The sequence below is a fragment of the Ceratotherium simum genome, chromosome 2 (assembly GCF_057802395.1).
Source record: "Ceratotherium simum simum isolate JZ-2026a chromosome 2, ASM5780239v1, whole genome shotgun sequence".
Classification (NCBI taxonomy): domain Eukaryota; kingdom Metazoa; phylum Chordata; class Mammalia; order Perissodactyla; family Rhinocerotidae; genus Ceratotherium; species Ceratotherium simum.
The window spans coordinates 55,075,374-55,093,139 of record NC_141901.1 but is presented as its reverse complement, the minus strand read 5'-3'; the positions used below and the strand labels follow the sequence as shown (position 1 = coordinate 55,093,139).

The 17,766-nt window shown below is 36.2% G+C and overlaps 1 protein-coding gene across 5 annotated transcripts in view; it reads right to left on the bottom strand.

Moving 5' to 3' along the window:
• ST7L (suppression of tumorigenicity 7 like) overlaps window positions 1-17,766 on the bottom strand; it is a 155,259-nt gene that overhangs the window by 126,006 nt on the left and 11,487 nt on the right. For all 5 annotated transcript variants that reach the window (XM_087445453.1, XM_087445464.1, XM_014780023.2 and 2 more), the window contains exons 5-6: window positions 14,755-14,870; window positions 9,402-9,480 (exon numbers count right to left, since the gene is read on the bottom strand). In XM_087445453.1, coding sequence (XP_087301579.1) covers window positions 9,402-9,480; window positions 14,755-14,870 — 195 coding nt within the window. The remainder of the gene's footprint in view (window positions 1-9,401; window positions 9,481-14,754; window positions 14,871-17,766) is intronic.

Below are 17,766 nucleotides of genomic sequence, written 5' to 3'. Positions count from 1 at the left end.
GATCCCTTATATGTGACGAGTCACTTCTCTCTTGCTGCTTTCAGGAATTTCTCCTTGTCTTTGGCTTTTGAAAGATTGATTATAATGTGTCTCAGGGCCGGCCCTGTGGCTTGGTGGTTAAGTGCGCACGCTGCGATGCTGGTGGCCCGGGTTCGGATCCCGGGTGCGCATCGAGGCACCACTTCTCCGTTCATCCTGAGGCCGAGTCCCACATACAGCAACTAGAAGGATGTGCAGCTACGACACACAACTATCCACTGGGGCTTTGGGGGGAAAAAATAAAATAAATAAAATCTTTAAGAAAAAAAAAATAATAATGTGTCTCATTGTGGATGTCTTTGAGTATATAATACATGGGGTTCACTGAGCTTGGATGTATAGATCCATGTCTTTTACTAAATTTGGGATCTTTTCAGCCATTATTTCTTCAAATATTCTTTCTGCCCCTTTCTCTTTCTGGGACTCCATTATGCATAGGTTGGTATGCTTAATAGTGTTCCACAGGTCTTTTAGGCTCTGTTCATTTTTCTTCATTCCTTTATTTTTTTGTGCTCCTCAGATGGGATAATCTCAATTGACCTAAATCAAGTTTGCTGATTCTTTCTTCTGTCTACTCAAATCTGCTGCTGAACTCCTATAGGAAGTTTTTTATTTCAGTTATACTTTTCAACTCTAGAATTTCTATTTAGTTCCTTTTTATTATTTCTACCTCTTGATCAGTATTCTTTAATGGTGAGACATCATTCTCATGGTTTCCTTTAGTTCTTTGTACATGGCTTTCTTTACCTCTTTGAGCATATTTAAAGTCTTTGTCTAGAAAGTCCAAAGTCTAGGCTTCCTCAAGGACAGTTTCTATTCATGTCCTTTTTCTTTTCTTTCTATGAGGCAAATTTTGTTTCTTTGTATGTCTTTTAATTTTTTTGTTGAAAACTGGAAATTTTGAATATTATAATCTAGCAACTCTAGAAATCAACTTTCCCCTCCTCCCCAGGGTTTGTTATTGCTGCTTGTTGTAGTTGTTTGTTTAATGACTTTTCTGAACTAATTTTGTAAAGTTTGTATTCTCTGTCACATGTGACCAATGAAGTCTCTGCTCCTTTAGCTTAATGGTCAGCCAGTGATTTGATAGAGACTGCCTTAAATACCTGGAACGAAAAACAAAACAAAAAACAAGTCTTTGCCGATGGGTTCTGTGCGTGTGTTGGGGCACACCTTCAACATTCAGTCAGGCAATTTACAACTCTGCCTTAGCCTTTACTTTCTGATGGTTCAGAACCTGAAAGTTAGACAGACATGAGAGCTTAGGGCCTTCTTGAGTCTTGTCTGAGCATGTGATCAATCTTGGGCATGTGTGGTGCCTTTGAGATTTCCAGGAATGTGAAGGAGCTTTTCAAAGCCTTTATTTCCCAAAGTATCTCATTCCCCAACCTTTCCTCCCAAGCTTTATGGTTTGTCTATTGTTTGCCCCAGCTGTTATCCTTTGCCCAAGGCAGCAGGGGCTAATGCATTTGCCTTTAAATCATTTCAGCAAATGCCCCCACAGTGTAGCTCTGTCAGTGCTGGGAGAGTTCTGAATTAACTGAAGTAAAGGCAAGCTCTTTGAGCTGGTCCTTCAGGGAGCCACCAAACAGGTCAAAATAAACAACCACAATTCTTTGAGAATAAGGTTCATTCTGCTTCCTCTGGTAGTAGGAACCTATACCCAGAATGCAGACTGTTGTCTTCAAGGCTGCCCCTGAGCTAGGGAGTGGGGGATGAGGCCATCGTAAGTTAAAACATCACAAAGCTCTCTTATAGAAATTCAGTTGTTTTTTAAAATTGATTAAGCATTCTCCAGGCTGCTATAAACTTTTGATTAGTTTCCAGAGTTTCAATAAAGTTGATTGACTGCTTTTGGAGTTCCTTACACCGCTATTTTTGTTCCACCTTGGACAGTCTTCTTAATAATGATAATATATTGGTGAGGGGAGAGATAGAGGGACAATGCTAAATTCACATTATTAAGGAATCATTCCTTAATTAATCCCAACTGATGCCATATTTATACTCTTAGCATTTATTTAATATTAGATTAATACTTATTGATCTGTCCCATTTAAATATTAAGTGGACTTATGATTTTACATTTTGTTTTTTCAAAATAAAAGTTGATACAAAGAATTATAAAAAATAAATGCTAACATGAAAAAAAATTAAGTTAGAGCTGCATTTCACTTATCTTGAATCCCCTTCTCATGCCTCCAATACCATTAGCAACTAGAGTTCTCAGGACTGAATGAATGCTTTAAATGAATGATTTAAATGAAAAACAAACTTAAACCAAGTGATATAAGTATTTTAGTACTCTATCAAGTATTATCACCAATTAGATGGTCATTCTCCACTTTAAAAAGTATTTCTAGTAAAAAGTATTTCTAGTAAAAAGTATTTCTAGCATAATTTCTATTCAAAAGCATAGATAAGAGAGGAGTCAAGATGGCGGCGTAAGCAGACTCGGAACTCACCTCCTCCCGTGGACGCAGCCAATTTACAACTACTCGTGGAAAAATTACCCCTGAGACAGAACTGAAAACTGGATGAGAGGAACTCCTGCAACAACGGATAATCCTAACTGAGGTGGAAGAGGCAGAGACTCCCTTCTGGAGAGGAAAAACGCCGCCTTCACAAGCCGCCAGCTTCACGGCCGCCAGGAGCAGCGCACAGGTACGTAGCCTCCCTGGAGACGTGGGGCCCTGAGCCGGGGAGCGCCCCCGCTGTGGGCATATTGTGGACCCAGCACAATCGACACCAGCGGCATAATATCTGACTGTGCCTGCTACTAAAACACTGAGGAGCACCCCCAGAAAACCCGGTTCACAAAGAAACTAAAACTGGCTCTTAAAGGGCCCGCGCGCAAACTCACCCGTTTCAGGAAGCACCCTAAAATCACCAGAAAGAAAGGTGTACAGTGCTTTGGTGACAAGAGACTCACCTAATAGGCCCTGAGTGCATCTGGGTGAGGGGTGAGACCTCTCCAGGGACTGGGACATTGGCGGCGGCCATTGTTGTGGCCTGGTGTGGGTGTGCTGACACAGACACCATTGGAGTTCTCCCTGAGGCCTGCTAGCCCAGGGTCTGCCCCACCCGCTAGAGCACCGATTAAATCCAGCTCAGCCAGGGCAGGCAGCCCACCCTAGAGACTGGCCCCACCCAACAACAAGCCCTCAGGCAACTTGTGGGCCTGCATAGATTGGGGACTGGATTCTCTGCAGCCTGGCAACTGAGCCGACTTGAGCGGGGCAGGGTGCGCACAAGGAGCGGGTGGAGAGTGTGGGGCGGTGGCACAGTGTGTGGGGCTCCCGCCGTGGAGAGACTGGGTCCGCTTGGGGAGGTCGGGGCACTCACACGGGGCAGGACTGTGTTGACTGTGTGTGTGGACCTGTGGGCGGCAGGGATTCTCAGCCACAGAAGACTTGTACTTCTCAAAGACCCACATAGGAGGTTTGCTCCACCTTCCAAAACCTGAAACAATTGGGTGCTCCTGTGCCTGAGGCCAGCCCCACCCAGCTGCAATCCTCAGAGAGCTGACAAGAGACCTAATAGGCTAGAGGCTTACAGCAATTGTAAGGCCCTGAGCCTAACAACCTGCCACACTGGGGGCCTACTCACTTAAAAGAAATACTGCAACACAAATGTGGTATTAGAACTTGCAGCCAACTGTGCTGGGGATCCCCACACCTGATAAAGAGACTGAAGGGCCCACAACAACTACAAGCAGCTGAGCATTACAACAGCTGGCCAGGAGCATAACTCAGCCTCCCTGGGCGCCTACAGGGAGAGCAAACAGGCCACAGCATAAGGATACACGTAGCCCACATAGGGGTCACCCCTGGAACATTGAGAACTGAGGGAAGCACACTGGAAGCCTCCTAAGCCATCACTTACATAAGGTCACCTATCCAAGAGCAGGAGACGTAGCTGACCTACCTAATACGTAGACACAAGCACAGGGAAAGAGGCAAAATGAAGAGGCAAAAGAATACATTCCAAGTAAGGGAACAGGACAAAACCCCAGAAAAGGAACTAAGTGACACAGAAATGAGCAACCTACCTGACAGAGAGTTCAAACTAAGAGTGTTAAGGATGCTCACTGATCTGGGGAGAAGAATAGATGAACTCAGTGAGAATGTCAACAAAGAAATGGAAGATATAAAAAAGAACCAATCTGAAATGAAGAATACAATACTGGAAATGAAAAATTCATTAGAGGGACTCAAAAGCAGAGTAGAGGATACAGAAGAATGGATCTGTGAGCTGGACGAAAGACTAGAAGAAATTACCCGAGGTGAACAGGTAAAAGAGAAAAGAATTAAAAAGACTGAGGACAGTCTAAGGGACCTCTGGGACAACATCAAGCGCACTAACATCCGTGTTATAGGTGTCCCGGAAGGAGAAGAGCGAGACAAGGGGTCAGAGAAGCTATTTCAAGAAATAATAGATGAAAACTTCCCTAACCTAAGGAAGGAAACAGACAGCCAGGTACAGGAAGCACAGAGAGCCCCAAACAAGATAAACCCAAAGAGGCCCACACCAAGACACATCATAATCAAAACGTCCAGAATTAAAGATAAAGAGAGAATCCTAAAAGCCGCAAGAGAATGTCAAGTTACGTACAAAGGAAACCCCATAAGGCTATCAGCTGACTTCTCTGCAGAAAACTTACAGGCTAGAAGAGAATGGCACGATATATTTAAAGTGCTAAAAGGAAAAAACTTACAGCCAAGAATACTCTACCCAGCAAGGTTATCATTCATAATGGAAGGAGAGATCAAAATTTTCCCAGATAAGCAAAAATTAAAGGAGTTTGTCACCAAGAAACCAGTGCTACAAGAAATGTTAAAGGGACTGATTTAAGGGGAAAAGAAAAGACCACAAATAGGAAAAATTATCTATTTCCATGATTAGAACGTAATGGATACAAATGCACAACAAAGAGGTTAGATATGATATCAAAAACATGAGGGAGGAGGGGAGTTAAAGAGTACAGCTTTCAGACAGAGGTCAAACTAAAGTGACCATCAATTCTGTATAGAAGAAGAAAGGAACAGAGAAGGACTACTAAAACACTGAGAAAAAAAAAAAATTTAAAAAATGGCAGTAAGTACATACTTATCAATAGCTACTTTAAACGTCAATGGACTAAATGCTCCAATTAAAAGGCATAGGGTGGCTAACTGGATAAAAAAACAAGACCCATATATATGCTGCATACAAGAGACACACTTCAGACCTAAAGACACTCACAAACTGAAAGTGAAGGGATGGAAAAAGATACTCCACGCAAATGGCAATGAAAAGAAAGCTGGGGTAGCAGCACTCATATCAGACAAAATAGACTTTAAAACAAAAACTGTAAAAAGAGACAAAGAAGGGCATTACATAATGATCAAGGGAACAATCCAACAAGAGGATATAAGACTTGTAAATATCTACGCACCCAATGTAGGTGCACCTAAATATATAAAGCAATTATTAACAGACATAAAAACAGAAATAGACAGTAACACAATAATAGTAGGGGACTTTAACACTCCACTTACACCAACGGATAGATCATCCAAACAGAAGATCAATAAGGAAACATTGGCCTTAAACGACACACTACAACAGATGGACCTAGTAGATATATACAGAGCATTCCATCCAAAAACCGAAGAATACACGTTCTTTTCAAAGGCACATGGAACATTCTCCAGGATTGATCACATATTAGGCCACAAAACAAGTCTCCATAAATTTAAGAAGATTGAAATAATACCAACCATCTTTTCTGACCACAACGGTATGAAACTAGAAATCAACTATAGGAAGAAAATCAGAAAAGCCACAAATACGTGGAGATTAAACAAAATGCTACTGAACAACGACTGGGTTAACGAAGAAATCAAAGAAGAAATCAAAAAATACCTGGAGACAAATGAAAATGAAAATACGACATGCCAGAATTTATGGGATACAGCAAAAGCAGTTCTAAGAGGGAAGTTTATAGCGATACAGGCCTATCTCAACAAACAAGAAAAATCTCAAATAAACAATCTAACAATGCACCTGAAGGAACTGGAAAAAGAAGAACAAACAAAGCCCAAAATCAGTAGAAGAAGGGAAATAATAAAAATCAGAGCAGAAATAAATGAAATAGAGACCAAATAACAATAGAAAAAATTAATAAAACCAAGAGCTGGTTCTTTGAAAAGATCAACAAAATAGACAAACCTTTAGCTAGACTCACCAAGAAAAAAGAGAGAAGGCACAAATAAGTAAAATCAGAAATGAAAGAGGAGAGGTTACAACAGACACCTCAGAAATACAAAAGATTATGAGAGAATACTATGAAAAGCTATATGCCAACCAATTCGACAATCTGGAAGAAATGGATAAATTCTTAGAATCATACAACCTTCCAAAACTGGATCAAGAAGAAGTAGAGAATTTGAATAGACCAATCACCAGTAAGGAGATCGAAACAGTAATCACAAACCTCCCCAAAAATAAAAGTCCAGGACCAGACGGCTTCCCTGGTGAATTCTACCAAACATTCAAAGACGACTTAATACCTATCCTTCTCAAACTCTTCCAAAAAACTGAGGAGGGGGGGAAGCTCCCTAACTCATTCTACGAAGCTGACATTACCCTGATACCAAAACCAGACAAGGACAACACAAAAAAAGAAAATTACAGGCCAATATCACTGATGAACATCGATGCAAAAATCCTCAATAAAATACTAGCAAATCGCATACAACAATACGTTAAAAAGATTATACACCATGATCAAGTGGGATTTATTCCAGGGATGCAGGGATGGTTTAACATTCGCAAATCAATCAACGTAATACACCACATTAATAAAATGAAGAATAAAAATCACATGATCATCTCAATAGACGCAGAGAAAGCATTTGACAAGATACAGCATCCATTTATGATAAAAACTCTGAATAAAATGGGTATAGAAGGAAAGTACCTCAACATAATAAAGACCATATATGAGAAACCCACAGCTAACATCATCCTCAATGCTGAAAAACTGAAAGCCATCCCTCTTAAGAACAGGAACCAGACAAGGATGCCCACTGTCACCACTCCTATTTAACATAGTACTGGAAGTCCTAGCCAGAGCAATCAGGCAAGAGAAAGAAATAAAAGGGATCCAAATTGGAAAGGAAGAAGTGAAACTGTCACTATTTGCAGATGACATGATTTTATATATAGAAAACCCCAAAGAATCCACCAGAAAACTTTTAGAAGTAATAAACGAATATGGTAAAGTTGCAGGATATAAAATCAACATACAAAAATCAGTTGCATTTCTGTACACTAACAACGAAGTAGCAGAAAGAGAAATTAAGAATACCATCCCATTTACAATTGCAACAAAAAGAATAAAATACCTAGGAATAAACTTAACCAAAGAGGTGAAAGATCTGTACACCGAAAACTATAAAACATTTCTGAAAGAAACTGAAGAAGACACAAAGAAATGGAAAGATATTCCGTGCTCTTGGATTGGAAGAATTAACATAGTTAAGATGTCCATACTTCCTAAAGCCATCTGTAGATTCAATGCAATCCCTATCAAAGTTCCAACAACATTTTTCACAGAAATAGAACAAAGAATCCTAAAATTTATATGGAACAACAAAAGACCCTGAATAGCTAAAGGAATCCTGAGAAAAAAGAACAAAGCTGGAGGTATCACACGCCCTGATTTCAAAATATACTACAAAGCTGTAGTAACCAAAACAGCATGGTACTGGCACAAAAACAGACACACAGATCAATGGAATAGAATCGAAAGCCCAGAAATAAACCCACACATCTATGGACAGCTAATCTTTGACAAAGGAGCCAAGAACATACAATGGGGAAAAGAAAGTCTCTTCAACAAATGGTGTTGGGAAAACTGGATAGCCATATGCAAAAAAATGAAAGTAGACCCTTACCTTACACCATACACAAAAATTAACTCCAAATGGATTAAAGACTTGAATGTAAGACCTGAAACTGTGAAACTTCTAGAAGAAAACATAGGCAGTACGCTCTTCGACATCAGTCTTAGCAACATCTTCTCAAACACCACGTGTGACCGGGCAAGAGAAACAATAGAAAAAATAAACAAATGGGACTACATCAAACTAAAAAGCTTCTGCACAGCAAAGGAAACCATCAACAAAACGAAAAGACAACCTAACAATTGGGAGAAGATATTTGCAAACCATACTTCTGATAAGGGCTTAATATCCAAAATATATAAAGAACTCATGCATCTTACCAACAAAAAAACTACCAACCCAATTAAAAAATGGGCAAAGGACCCGAACAGACATTTCTCCAAAGAAGATATACAGATGGCCAACAGACACATGAAAAGACGTTCAAAATCATTAACTATCAGGGAAATGCAAATCAAAACTACAATGAGATATCACCTGACGCCCGTCAGAATGGCTATAATTAACAAGACAGGAAACAACATGTGTTGGAGAGGATGTGGAGAGAAGGGAACTCTCATACACTGCTGGTGGGAGTGCAAACTGGTGCAGCCACTATGGAAAACAGTATGGAGATTCCTCAAAAAATCAAGGATAGAACTACCATATGATCCAGCCATCCCACTGCTGGGTATTTATCCAAAGAACTTGAAAACACCAATTTGTACAGGTACATGCACCCATGTGTTCATTGCAGCGTTATTCACAATAGCCAAGACTTGGAAGCAACCTAAGTGCCCATCAAGGGACGAATGGATAAAGAAGCTGTGGTATATATACACAATGGAATACTACTCAGCCATAAGAAACGATGAAATCCAGCCATTTGTGACAACATGGATGGACATTGAGGGTATAATGCAGAGTGAAATAAGTCAGAGAGAGAAGGTCAAATACCGCATGATTTCCTTCATTAAGTAGTAGATAATAACAACAATAAACAAACACATAGGGACAGAGATTGGATTGGTGGTTACCAGAGGGGAAGGGGGGAGGGAGGAGGGTGAAAGGGATAATTCAGTACATGTGTGTGGTGATGGGTTGTAATTAGTATTTTGGTGGTGAACATGATGTAATCTATGCAGAAATAGAAGTACAATGATGTACACCTGAAATTTTTACAATGTTATAAACCAATGTTACTGCAATAAACAAAAAATTAAAAAAAAAAAAAAAGCATAGATAAGTTTACAATTTCAGAAGCAAAGTACAGATGTCAGTGAACACTGGAAATTTTGTCTCTAGTATGCAAAAAGAGAAAGGGGGCTGCTAATGACTCCAAGTATCTTAGGGACAGACAAAAGGAAACATAAAATCATCTGCCTGGGTTTCCTTCAAAACAAACTTATTTTCCACATATTTCAAACTTACTCATTGTTTAATTCTAAAGCTTGATAGGCTGCTTTGATTCGAGCTGGAGGATTTCTTTCCCTCCATGCCTTCTGCATAACTGTAGGAAAAATATTTCAAAAAGTAGATGAGATGGTAAACATAAATAATCTTATGCAAAATGTATGACGAATGAGCTAGGAGAGACAACAAAGATTTAAATAACATGTTCTTGAACATCAGAAACAAGGAAGTGGGGTGCTAGCTCACATTAATCTTATGAGAAATTTACATTAAATTTGGAAGCTTCACATGTAATAAAGATAAACATATTCTTTCTCTGATTTATTTGAATAACAACATATAAGGTACTTAATTTAATTGCATCATTATTATACATGAATATTTACAAATCTAAATGCACATTAAAATTGAGTTTGAGTGACATCAGATTATAATCTATGAAATATTCCAGTTCTTTTATCATTTTGAAAAGGTTCTATGAAACTGTTAAAAATATACACAACACTTAAAAACAAAGTTTTTGTCTACTCAATGATTTGATCTAGGAAGAATGTTTGAACTTGCATTTTGTATAAAAAGGGGCAAAAAATTAATTTAGAATATAGTACATTTATGGAAAATGTCAGTCTCTACCAAGATTCAAAAAAAGCCTGAATTAGAATCTCTCTGGAATAACAATAGTTGTTTTGCTACCATTTGCTGTGTCAAAATGAAAATTTCACACTAAGTAAAGATTTTTAAAAAGTAAACAAATAAATAAAGTAGATTCACAAAACTATATGGCCTATTTTAAGTTTGATAAGAAAAACAGAGAATCTATGAATGTTGCTTTTGGAACAAAACCTACAACTGTCCAGAAAGAATAATGTGGAAAATGTTTGAATTTTCCTTTGGAAACAAAATATTAGTCTTGGCTTAGAAAAGGAGACAATATATTCTACTTGTGTAACAAAAATACATTTCTCATACCAAACATGTCACCAGCTAGCTGACAGCTAATGCTTCCTGAACTTGACAAATCGATGTAAGTCAGCACCCATTTGATAATAACCAGGTAAAGAATAGCATTTTGCCGTAACATTAAAATATTACATAAAAATGAAGTATAATATTAGACTTGCCATTTCTGATGATGGGGGTCTCTTCTATAAGTTACATGATATTTACAAGTCAAATTTTGACACTGAATCTTTACCAACATTTTAAATGGTTATTCAGTATTCTAGTACATTAAGTATATATCATAATTTATCTAACCAATTCTCTTTTGATGGACATTTAAATTACACCCAATTTTTTGCTAATATAGAAATATTGTGATAACCATCTTTCAATATCTATCTTGCGTACGTGACCAAATATTTCCTTTCTAGAAGTGGAATGGTTGGTTAAAATGTATGCATCTTTTAAAAGATTTTGGATATATACTCCCAAACTCCTCTCAATAAAATTGTGTTAATTTACATTCTTTCAAGCAGTGAAGGAGAGTGACTGTTTCCCTACTTCCTTATCAACACTGAGTAGTATCAATCTTTGCTAATTTAATACATGAAAACTACCTCATTTTCATTTTCATTTCTTTTATTTCTAGTCAGGTCATCGAATCCACCATTAAGCATTTTTTCTTATTCTTATGTTTTCAATTGCTCTATCCAGTCTTTCAGATTATTCCTCACAACCAGTGCAGTTCTAAGCCAAAGGGAAAACGGGAAATAAAGTAGAGGAAGAAAAATATCTATTTCTTTCTAAAACAAGGTTAAGGAATGATTTAAAGCAAAATGCCGATTTGGTATTCAACTGTCCTGTTTAAGAACTACTGATATGCTTAAAAAAATAATACAAGCAGTTATTTTATCTATTTTTCAAGTTAAATAATATTCTAATATGCTAACAAGCAGAAAAGAGACTAGCATTTATGCCAAGGTCGAGGTCACAAATATAAATACCTACAAAGACCAGGCAGAAAACATAAATGAGTGAACTAAAAGCACATGCATTGTCTAAAGGGGAGAGTCACAGCTCAGATCTAATTGACTGCTGCCAAGTGGAAATGCAGCTCTAGTTTTGCCATATTTTCCAATTTTCAAAAAGTATAAATCTGGATTTTAATGTTAAATCTCCTGGTTTTTAAGTGTTGAAAAAAAAAATACCATGAACACAAATTATCCAAAAAAATACTACTGGCTGGCCCCGAAGATATGTTTGTCCTCTGTCTCAGATAAACAAATCAATAACAAAATCAACTAATTTAGTAATTACGGATGACAATAGTCAAGAGAAATTTGTCACATCACACATATACACACATTTGTCTTTTTTGAATATAAAACTACAGTTATAAATCATTACCTTTATGTGAGTGTTTGAAAAGATCATTATGGAACCAATAGTCCATTTCTGGATTATCATTCACAGATAAAGTCTATCCTTCAGTTCAGTCTTTAGCTGGGATTATGCACACCTCTAGAAGTACATGGAACTGGGCAAAGACCACAATGGGACACATGGTTTTAAGAGGATCAATTTCTAAAGCCTCAACTTTATACGATTCTTTCCTATAACTGATCTACCTTAAGAATGTTCCTCTGATTGGTCTATGCATCATGCTGTTTTCCTTTCCTACCCAACATCGGGGTAGGAACCCTACTCCCCAAAAGATAGAATCCTTTCTCCTACTTTACAAAAGAAAGGCTTACATTTCAGCTATCCTGAATCTTTCCAAGGTGCGTTGCCCTAGAGTGTAAAAGTCTCCAGGTGCCAAAGGAACAATTCAAAGTTCAGGTTTGGGGCAGCCATTTTTATTTAATCAAGGCACCTATAATAGGGATTCCTGCCTTTTACTTATTTAACAGTGAAGCTTGGCATTAGAAGTAGAGTATTCTGGCCCCTGGATGCTCTGAATTCAAGTATATTGTAGCATGAGGAGGCAGTGATAATTTTTATCAGTTCCATTTATCAGCACCCCTCTTCCCTTACTATCAAAACATGCATTGCTCCTAAGGGAGGGTCCCCTCACAATAAGGCAAAGGGGGCATTAGTAAGGGATAATAAAGGCAGTGGAACCTTATTTTGGCCAAGTGATAACCCCTAGGCAAAGCTCCAAGACTTATCTATCTTTCTATCTTAGAATCTGAATTCAGAAGAGAGATGCATGTTAACATGTTTATTTGAATTGAAAAATGAAGTCAGACTTCTCTGTCAGACTTGATTGATAGGATTGACAATGAGAACTCATCCAGCTAATTAGGTTATATGAAGGACATTTTCCAAAGTTGAAAGAGCCAAATATGTAGCTCCAAGGATTTGACAAAAATATAAAGTACATGATACCATTTAGAACCTTATGATCAAAGGATATTTAAATTTTAAAAAATGTGTACAAAAAATTTTATTGTGTAAAAGCATATAAGTGTGATAAGAGACTCTCAAGTATAAAATAATTATAATAAAATCATATAGAGTTGTGGAATGGACATGAGTTAAAAGGAGAAAAAAGGTCTTATATAAAATTTATTACTGTTAAAGAGTATTTGTTCATGTATTTTTCAATGGATAATGGTGGCTATCAAGTCATTAGATTCTTGAGATGCATTTAAATATAGGGCATTCTAGTTTTATTTTTAAATGTCTATACAGTATGTCAAAAATCACATTCTTTACAATTATTTAACCTTATGATATCAACTTAAAAATGTGTGAAGGGATACACAGTTTTTCAAAATTCTTTTAGGAGGTCTATGAACAAAAAAGTTTTAAGACCACAGCTTTAGTGGGTAGCCATGGGTGCTATGTGAAAAGCCTGCCAATGTCTGCAATTCTGCCTATGAAAAGGAGATGAAGCCTTAATTTCCAGAGTCACCTCAGTCCTCAAAGTTAACATATAATACTGATTTTCCACTGCTGTTATTTCCCTAATACCTACATTTTTGCCATTAATATAAACATTAAGCATATAAACATAAAGCAATTCCTTTTTCTCCTTTTTGCAATTAAACTGTTTTATGTAACCACAGCAAAGATCTTTGGGTTTCCTGCTACCATCTATCATTAATATATTTAATACAGCAGAGATATATCACAATGAACTCACTTCAATGGTGGAAAACTGGCTAGTTTTCAGACCCTTATTATTGGTGATTTTCTTCTGCATATCCATGTGGTGAGTAGAAGCAGTAACAGTGTAGTGGTTAAGAGCCAGACTTGAGTTTGAAACCCAACTTTATCATTTATTAGCTAGGTGACTTAGCGCTTGTTACTTGATTCCCCTTTGCCTAAGTTCCTTTATTTTTAAAATGAGGCTGATAACAGTACCTATCTCATAAAATGATTGGGAAGATTAAATTAGTACATTTATATAAATTGCTTAGAATAGTGCTTGGTGCATAATAAGTGCTATACAAGTGTTAGCTATTATTACTGAAATTGCTTAAGACATCTGTGACACCAAGCAATTCATTTATTTGTATTTTCATCAAAGAATAAATATTAACATTTACAGTATGCCAGGCAATGTGCTAGATGATAGGGATTCAAAAATGACGAGAATACAGTCCCTGCTTTCCAAAGTTTCACACCATCTTAGGGAGGACAAACATTAAAGCAACATGATAACATTAATAAATAAATATTTGTGGTTGAACAAATTAATTAAAATTATTTTATTGAGGTTTGGACTAAGTACTGAACTACAGAGAAGACAGGAGATCCCAGTGAAAGCTTTCTCGTGAATGGGACTTTTAATTTGGATCTTAAAGGATAAAAGTAGGAACGCTAAAAGTAGGATAGGTAAGGAGGGAGAGGGCAATCAAAGTAGAAGAACAGTTGTGATACAGATCTCTGTCTCTAAGCCATACATTTCAGTCTTAATACTCTCTTTCACAGAGAAGAGCTTAGAGAGTACTAAACATAGACATTTCTATGATCTTCCACCATTGTACGTGCATCTCTAACTTATGACTGGAAGTCATATGACTCTAACTTATGACATTTTTCTCTACATGCCATTCCCCAATGTTTACACTTTGTCTTACTCTTTTCTTTTATGTATAATTGCAGGTGTTAATTTCCCAGACCAAAACTGGGTACATTGTTCTCTGCATAAGCAGTTGCTGTATTTGATCTGAAAGGTTATTTAAGTACTAAAAGAAGCAATTTAATATTTTTATAAAACACTTTAAATTCTTTATAAGAAGTAAAGGTAATATAACAACCTAGTTTACAATCATAATTAGTTTCAATTTAATCTGGTTTCTTATCAATGATGCAAACAACTCCAAGCCAAATAACTTTGTATATTATAACAGATAATTTTAAAGAACTTTTAAAATAATTTTTATGACTACTGTTTATCCCATGAACAGATATGACGTACCTGTGTCTGAAGGACGTAAAAAGTCCGTGTCACAGGTGAAAAAGGTCTGATGGTCCTGAGCTGACAAATTCATGTCATAGTATGTAAGTGGCTCTTTACCAGTCACCCAAGTGTATCTTTACCAAAACACAAGAAAATATGTAAATTGAACATGAGAGAGAGCGTTTGCCTGCTATAACAGACACTACCTTAAATTTCAAAAATATACTGTTACAAATTCTATTTTAGGATGTTTTAAAAGCTTATTATAATCAGTAAAACAAGAGATAGCTTATACAAAAAATACTTAGAGTACAATAATAAAACATCAAAAACTAAAAAGGAAAAGGCTAGATTATCAACAAACAGTGCTTCAAAATTGGATTTGAAGGGATAAAACAATTTGACTTAGACATATACCTTACTAAATATAATTAAATAAATTCTCAGTGAGCTACAATTAAATATTAAAAGTAAAACTACAAAGAAACTAGAAAAAACACAGGTAGATTTTTACTAGATGTCAAAATGGTAAAGGGCTTTCAAAGCATGAAAGCAAAGAGAAACTCCTTCCAGATTTTACTAAATTAGAAATTTAAACTTTCAGATTCCCCTGAAACCCACAATAATTAATAGCAAGTTAACAAACTGGCTAATAAATACATTTTTAACTGTCCAATCCCATTAGTAATTAACAAATAGCGAATTAAAATGACATTTTTACTTTTCACCTATCAAATTGGCAAATACAGGTTGTCAAGGATATAAATGTAATACTCACACATACTGCTGGTATAAATGTAAATTGGCATTTATATTTCTCTTTCCAGAAACCATTTAGGTAATATCTATCAAGAGTCTTAAAAATATTCACATCTAGCTAGGGGATTGGTATATGGAATTCCATTATATCATTCTCCCTACTTTTGTTTATTTTTGAAGTTTTCCATAATTAAAAAAAGAAAAGATTAAAGGGAAAACAAAAAAAAAACTGTTCACACCCTTTGTTTCACTAATCCCAGTGCTACAAATCAACTCTAAGGAAATAATCACAGATGTGGCTAAATATATATATATATATATTTATATATTTATATATATATATAAAGATATCCTTCTAGTGTAAATGTTAACAGTGAAATATAATCTGTGACCCATACAGGGGAGCAGTAGGTAATGTAAGTTACCTCCATGTAATAGAACATAGTACAAGCGTGAAAAATCATGTTTTTGAAGAAATTCATGTTTTGGAGAAATTCTGTAGGAAATTCACACATTGTGTTAGAAAAAAAGAAGGATGTAAAACTTTATAAACATTATGATGTTCAAGTTTTATTTCTATATATGCATACAGAAGAGAGACCGGATGGAAATACTACTAGCAGTTACCACTTAGTGGTAGGAAAAGGTGATTTTTACTTTCTTTTTTATATATCTCTTTATTTTCCCATTTTCCATAATGAATACGCATACATTTTATAATCAGAAAAATAAGCATTTTAAAAGCACATTGTAAGTGGTATTTATATATATGATCAATGATTTTAAGTTATTTAATAGTATAAGTTGCCTTGCTATTTAAAGTTTTTAGCCGGGCCGGCCCCGTGGCTTAGCGGTTAAGTGCGCTCGCCCCGCTGCTGGCGGCCCGGGGTTCGCATCCCAGGCGCGCACCGACGCACCACTTCTCCAGCCATGCTGAGGCCGCGTCCCACGTACAGCAACTAGAAGGATGTGCATCTATGACATACAACTATCCACTGGGGCTTTGGGGGAAAAAAATAAATAAATAAAAAATTTTTAAAAAATAAAAAAAATAAAGTTTTTAGCTATTTTGTGAGAAATGAGCATGAAGAGAAAAAACAAATCCTTGTTCACTTAGCTAAGTTTTGCTACACATTCTAAAACCACAAAAAATTATTTATCAACAATCTGCATTATTCCCAAAATGATTTAAGCAATTAAAAATATCATGTACAATATCAATAACATAAATTAGAAGTAAATAAAAAAGACTCAAGTAAAGTAAAAACAAGGATCGGGCCATAAAAGGGAGCCTGGAATGAAGCTAACATATGAAATGGATACCAAAGAGTTCTATGCACTTGCTAAGGGTTGGCTACAATATGACTTTAAGCTTTTTAGAACCACATAACGATTACCAATGCAACCTATACTTTTATGTAAAGATAAACTAATCATTCAAAAAGAAGCATAAATATTCCTGATACTAAGATAAGAAATTTCTCTTTAAGATCTTCATGAAGAGGACACTATATAACACAACAAGGAACAGCCTAAAAACTTTTTAATAAATACTGTGAGAAGTTCAAGGACTTGTTTCTTGAAGAATTCCTTAATACAGGCTAATGCCATCTCTTAGAAAAGCCTAGCTTTCACTTCCCAGGAGGTGACTGTCCTACAATATCAAGTCCTTAAGCACAGGGATTACTGCTTAATCATTTTGTATCTCCATCATTTTGCACAGTGCCTATACACAGTAGACACATAATGTTCCTTGTTCAATGAATTAAATAACACGTCCCAGTCTACCTCCAGGTAAAACACAGCCTTCTCAAAACAAAAGTAAAGTATCTTTGGTTGTAAGTTTCAAAAGATGTTTTCTCATTTAGAGTAAAAACTGGAAAAGAAATGGACACAGTAGTGCAGATAGGAAATGGCAATATAAAATGCAGTATAAAAACACTACACCCTGTACCGTTGCACAAATGAAGCTCATATTCATATTGATATTTTTTAGCGAATCCTCAAATAAATTTTGAAAATGAGCTCAGATGCATAGGAATACGCTGACATTTGTAATTTTTTCTTCATCTCATGAATTCTTTGAAAAGGCTTTCTGTGATAAACCAGGAGCCAAATGTATATATATTATGTATCACAAACATATCGTTTGAAGCAATGTTTGTCATGATTATAAAAGTAAATACAGTTTAAAAAACTAAACCCTGGGCTAATCATTTTACCTTATTATATATCAGTATCTCCAACTAGAAGAGCTGTGATATATTTATA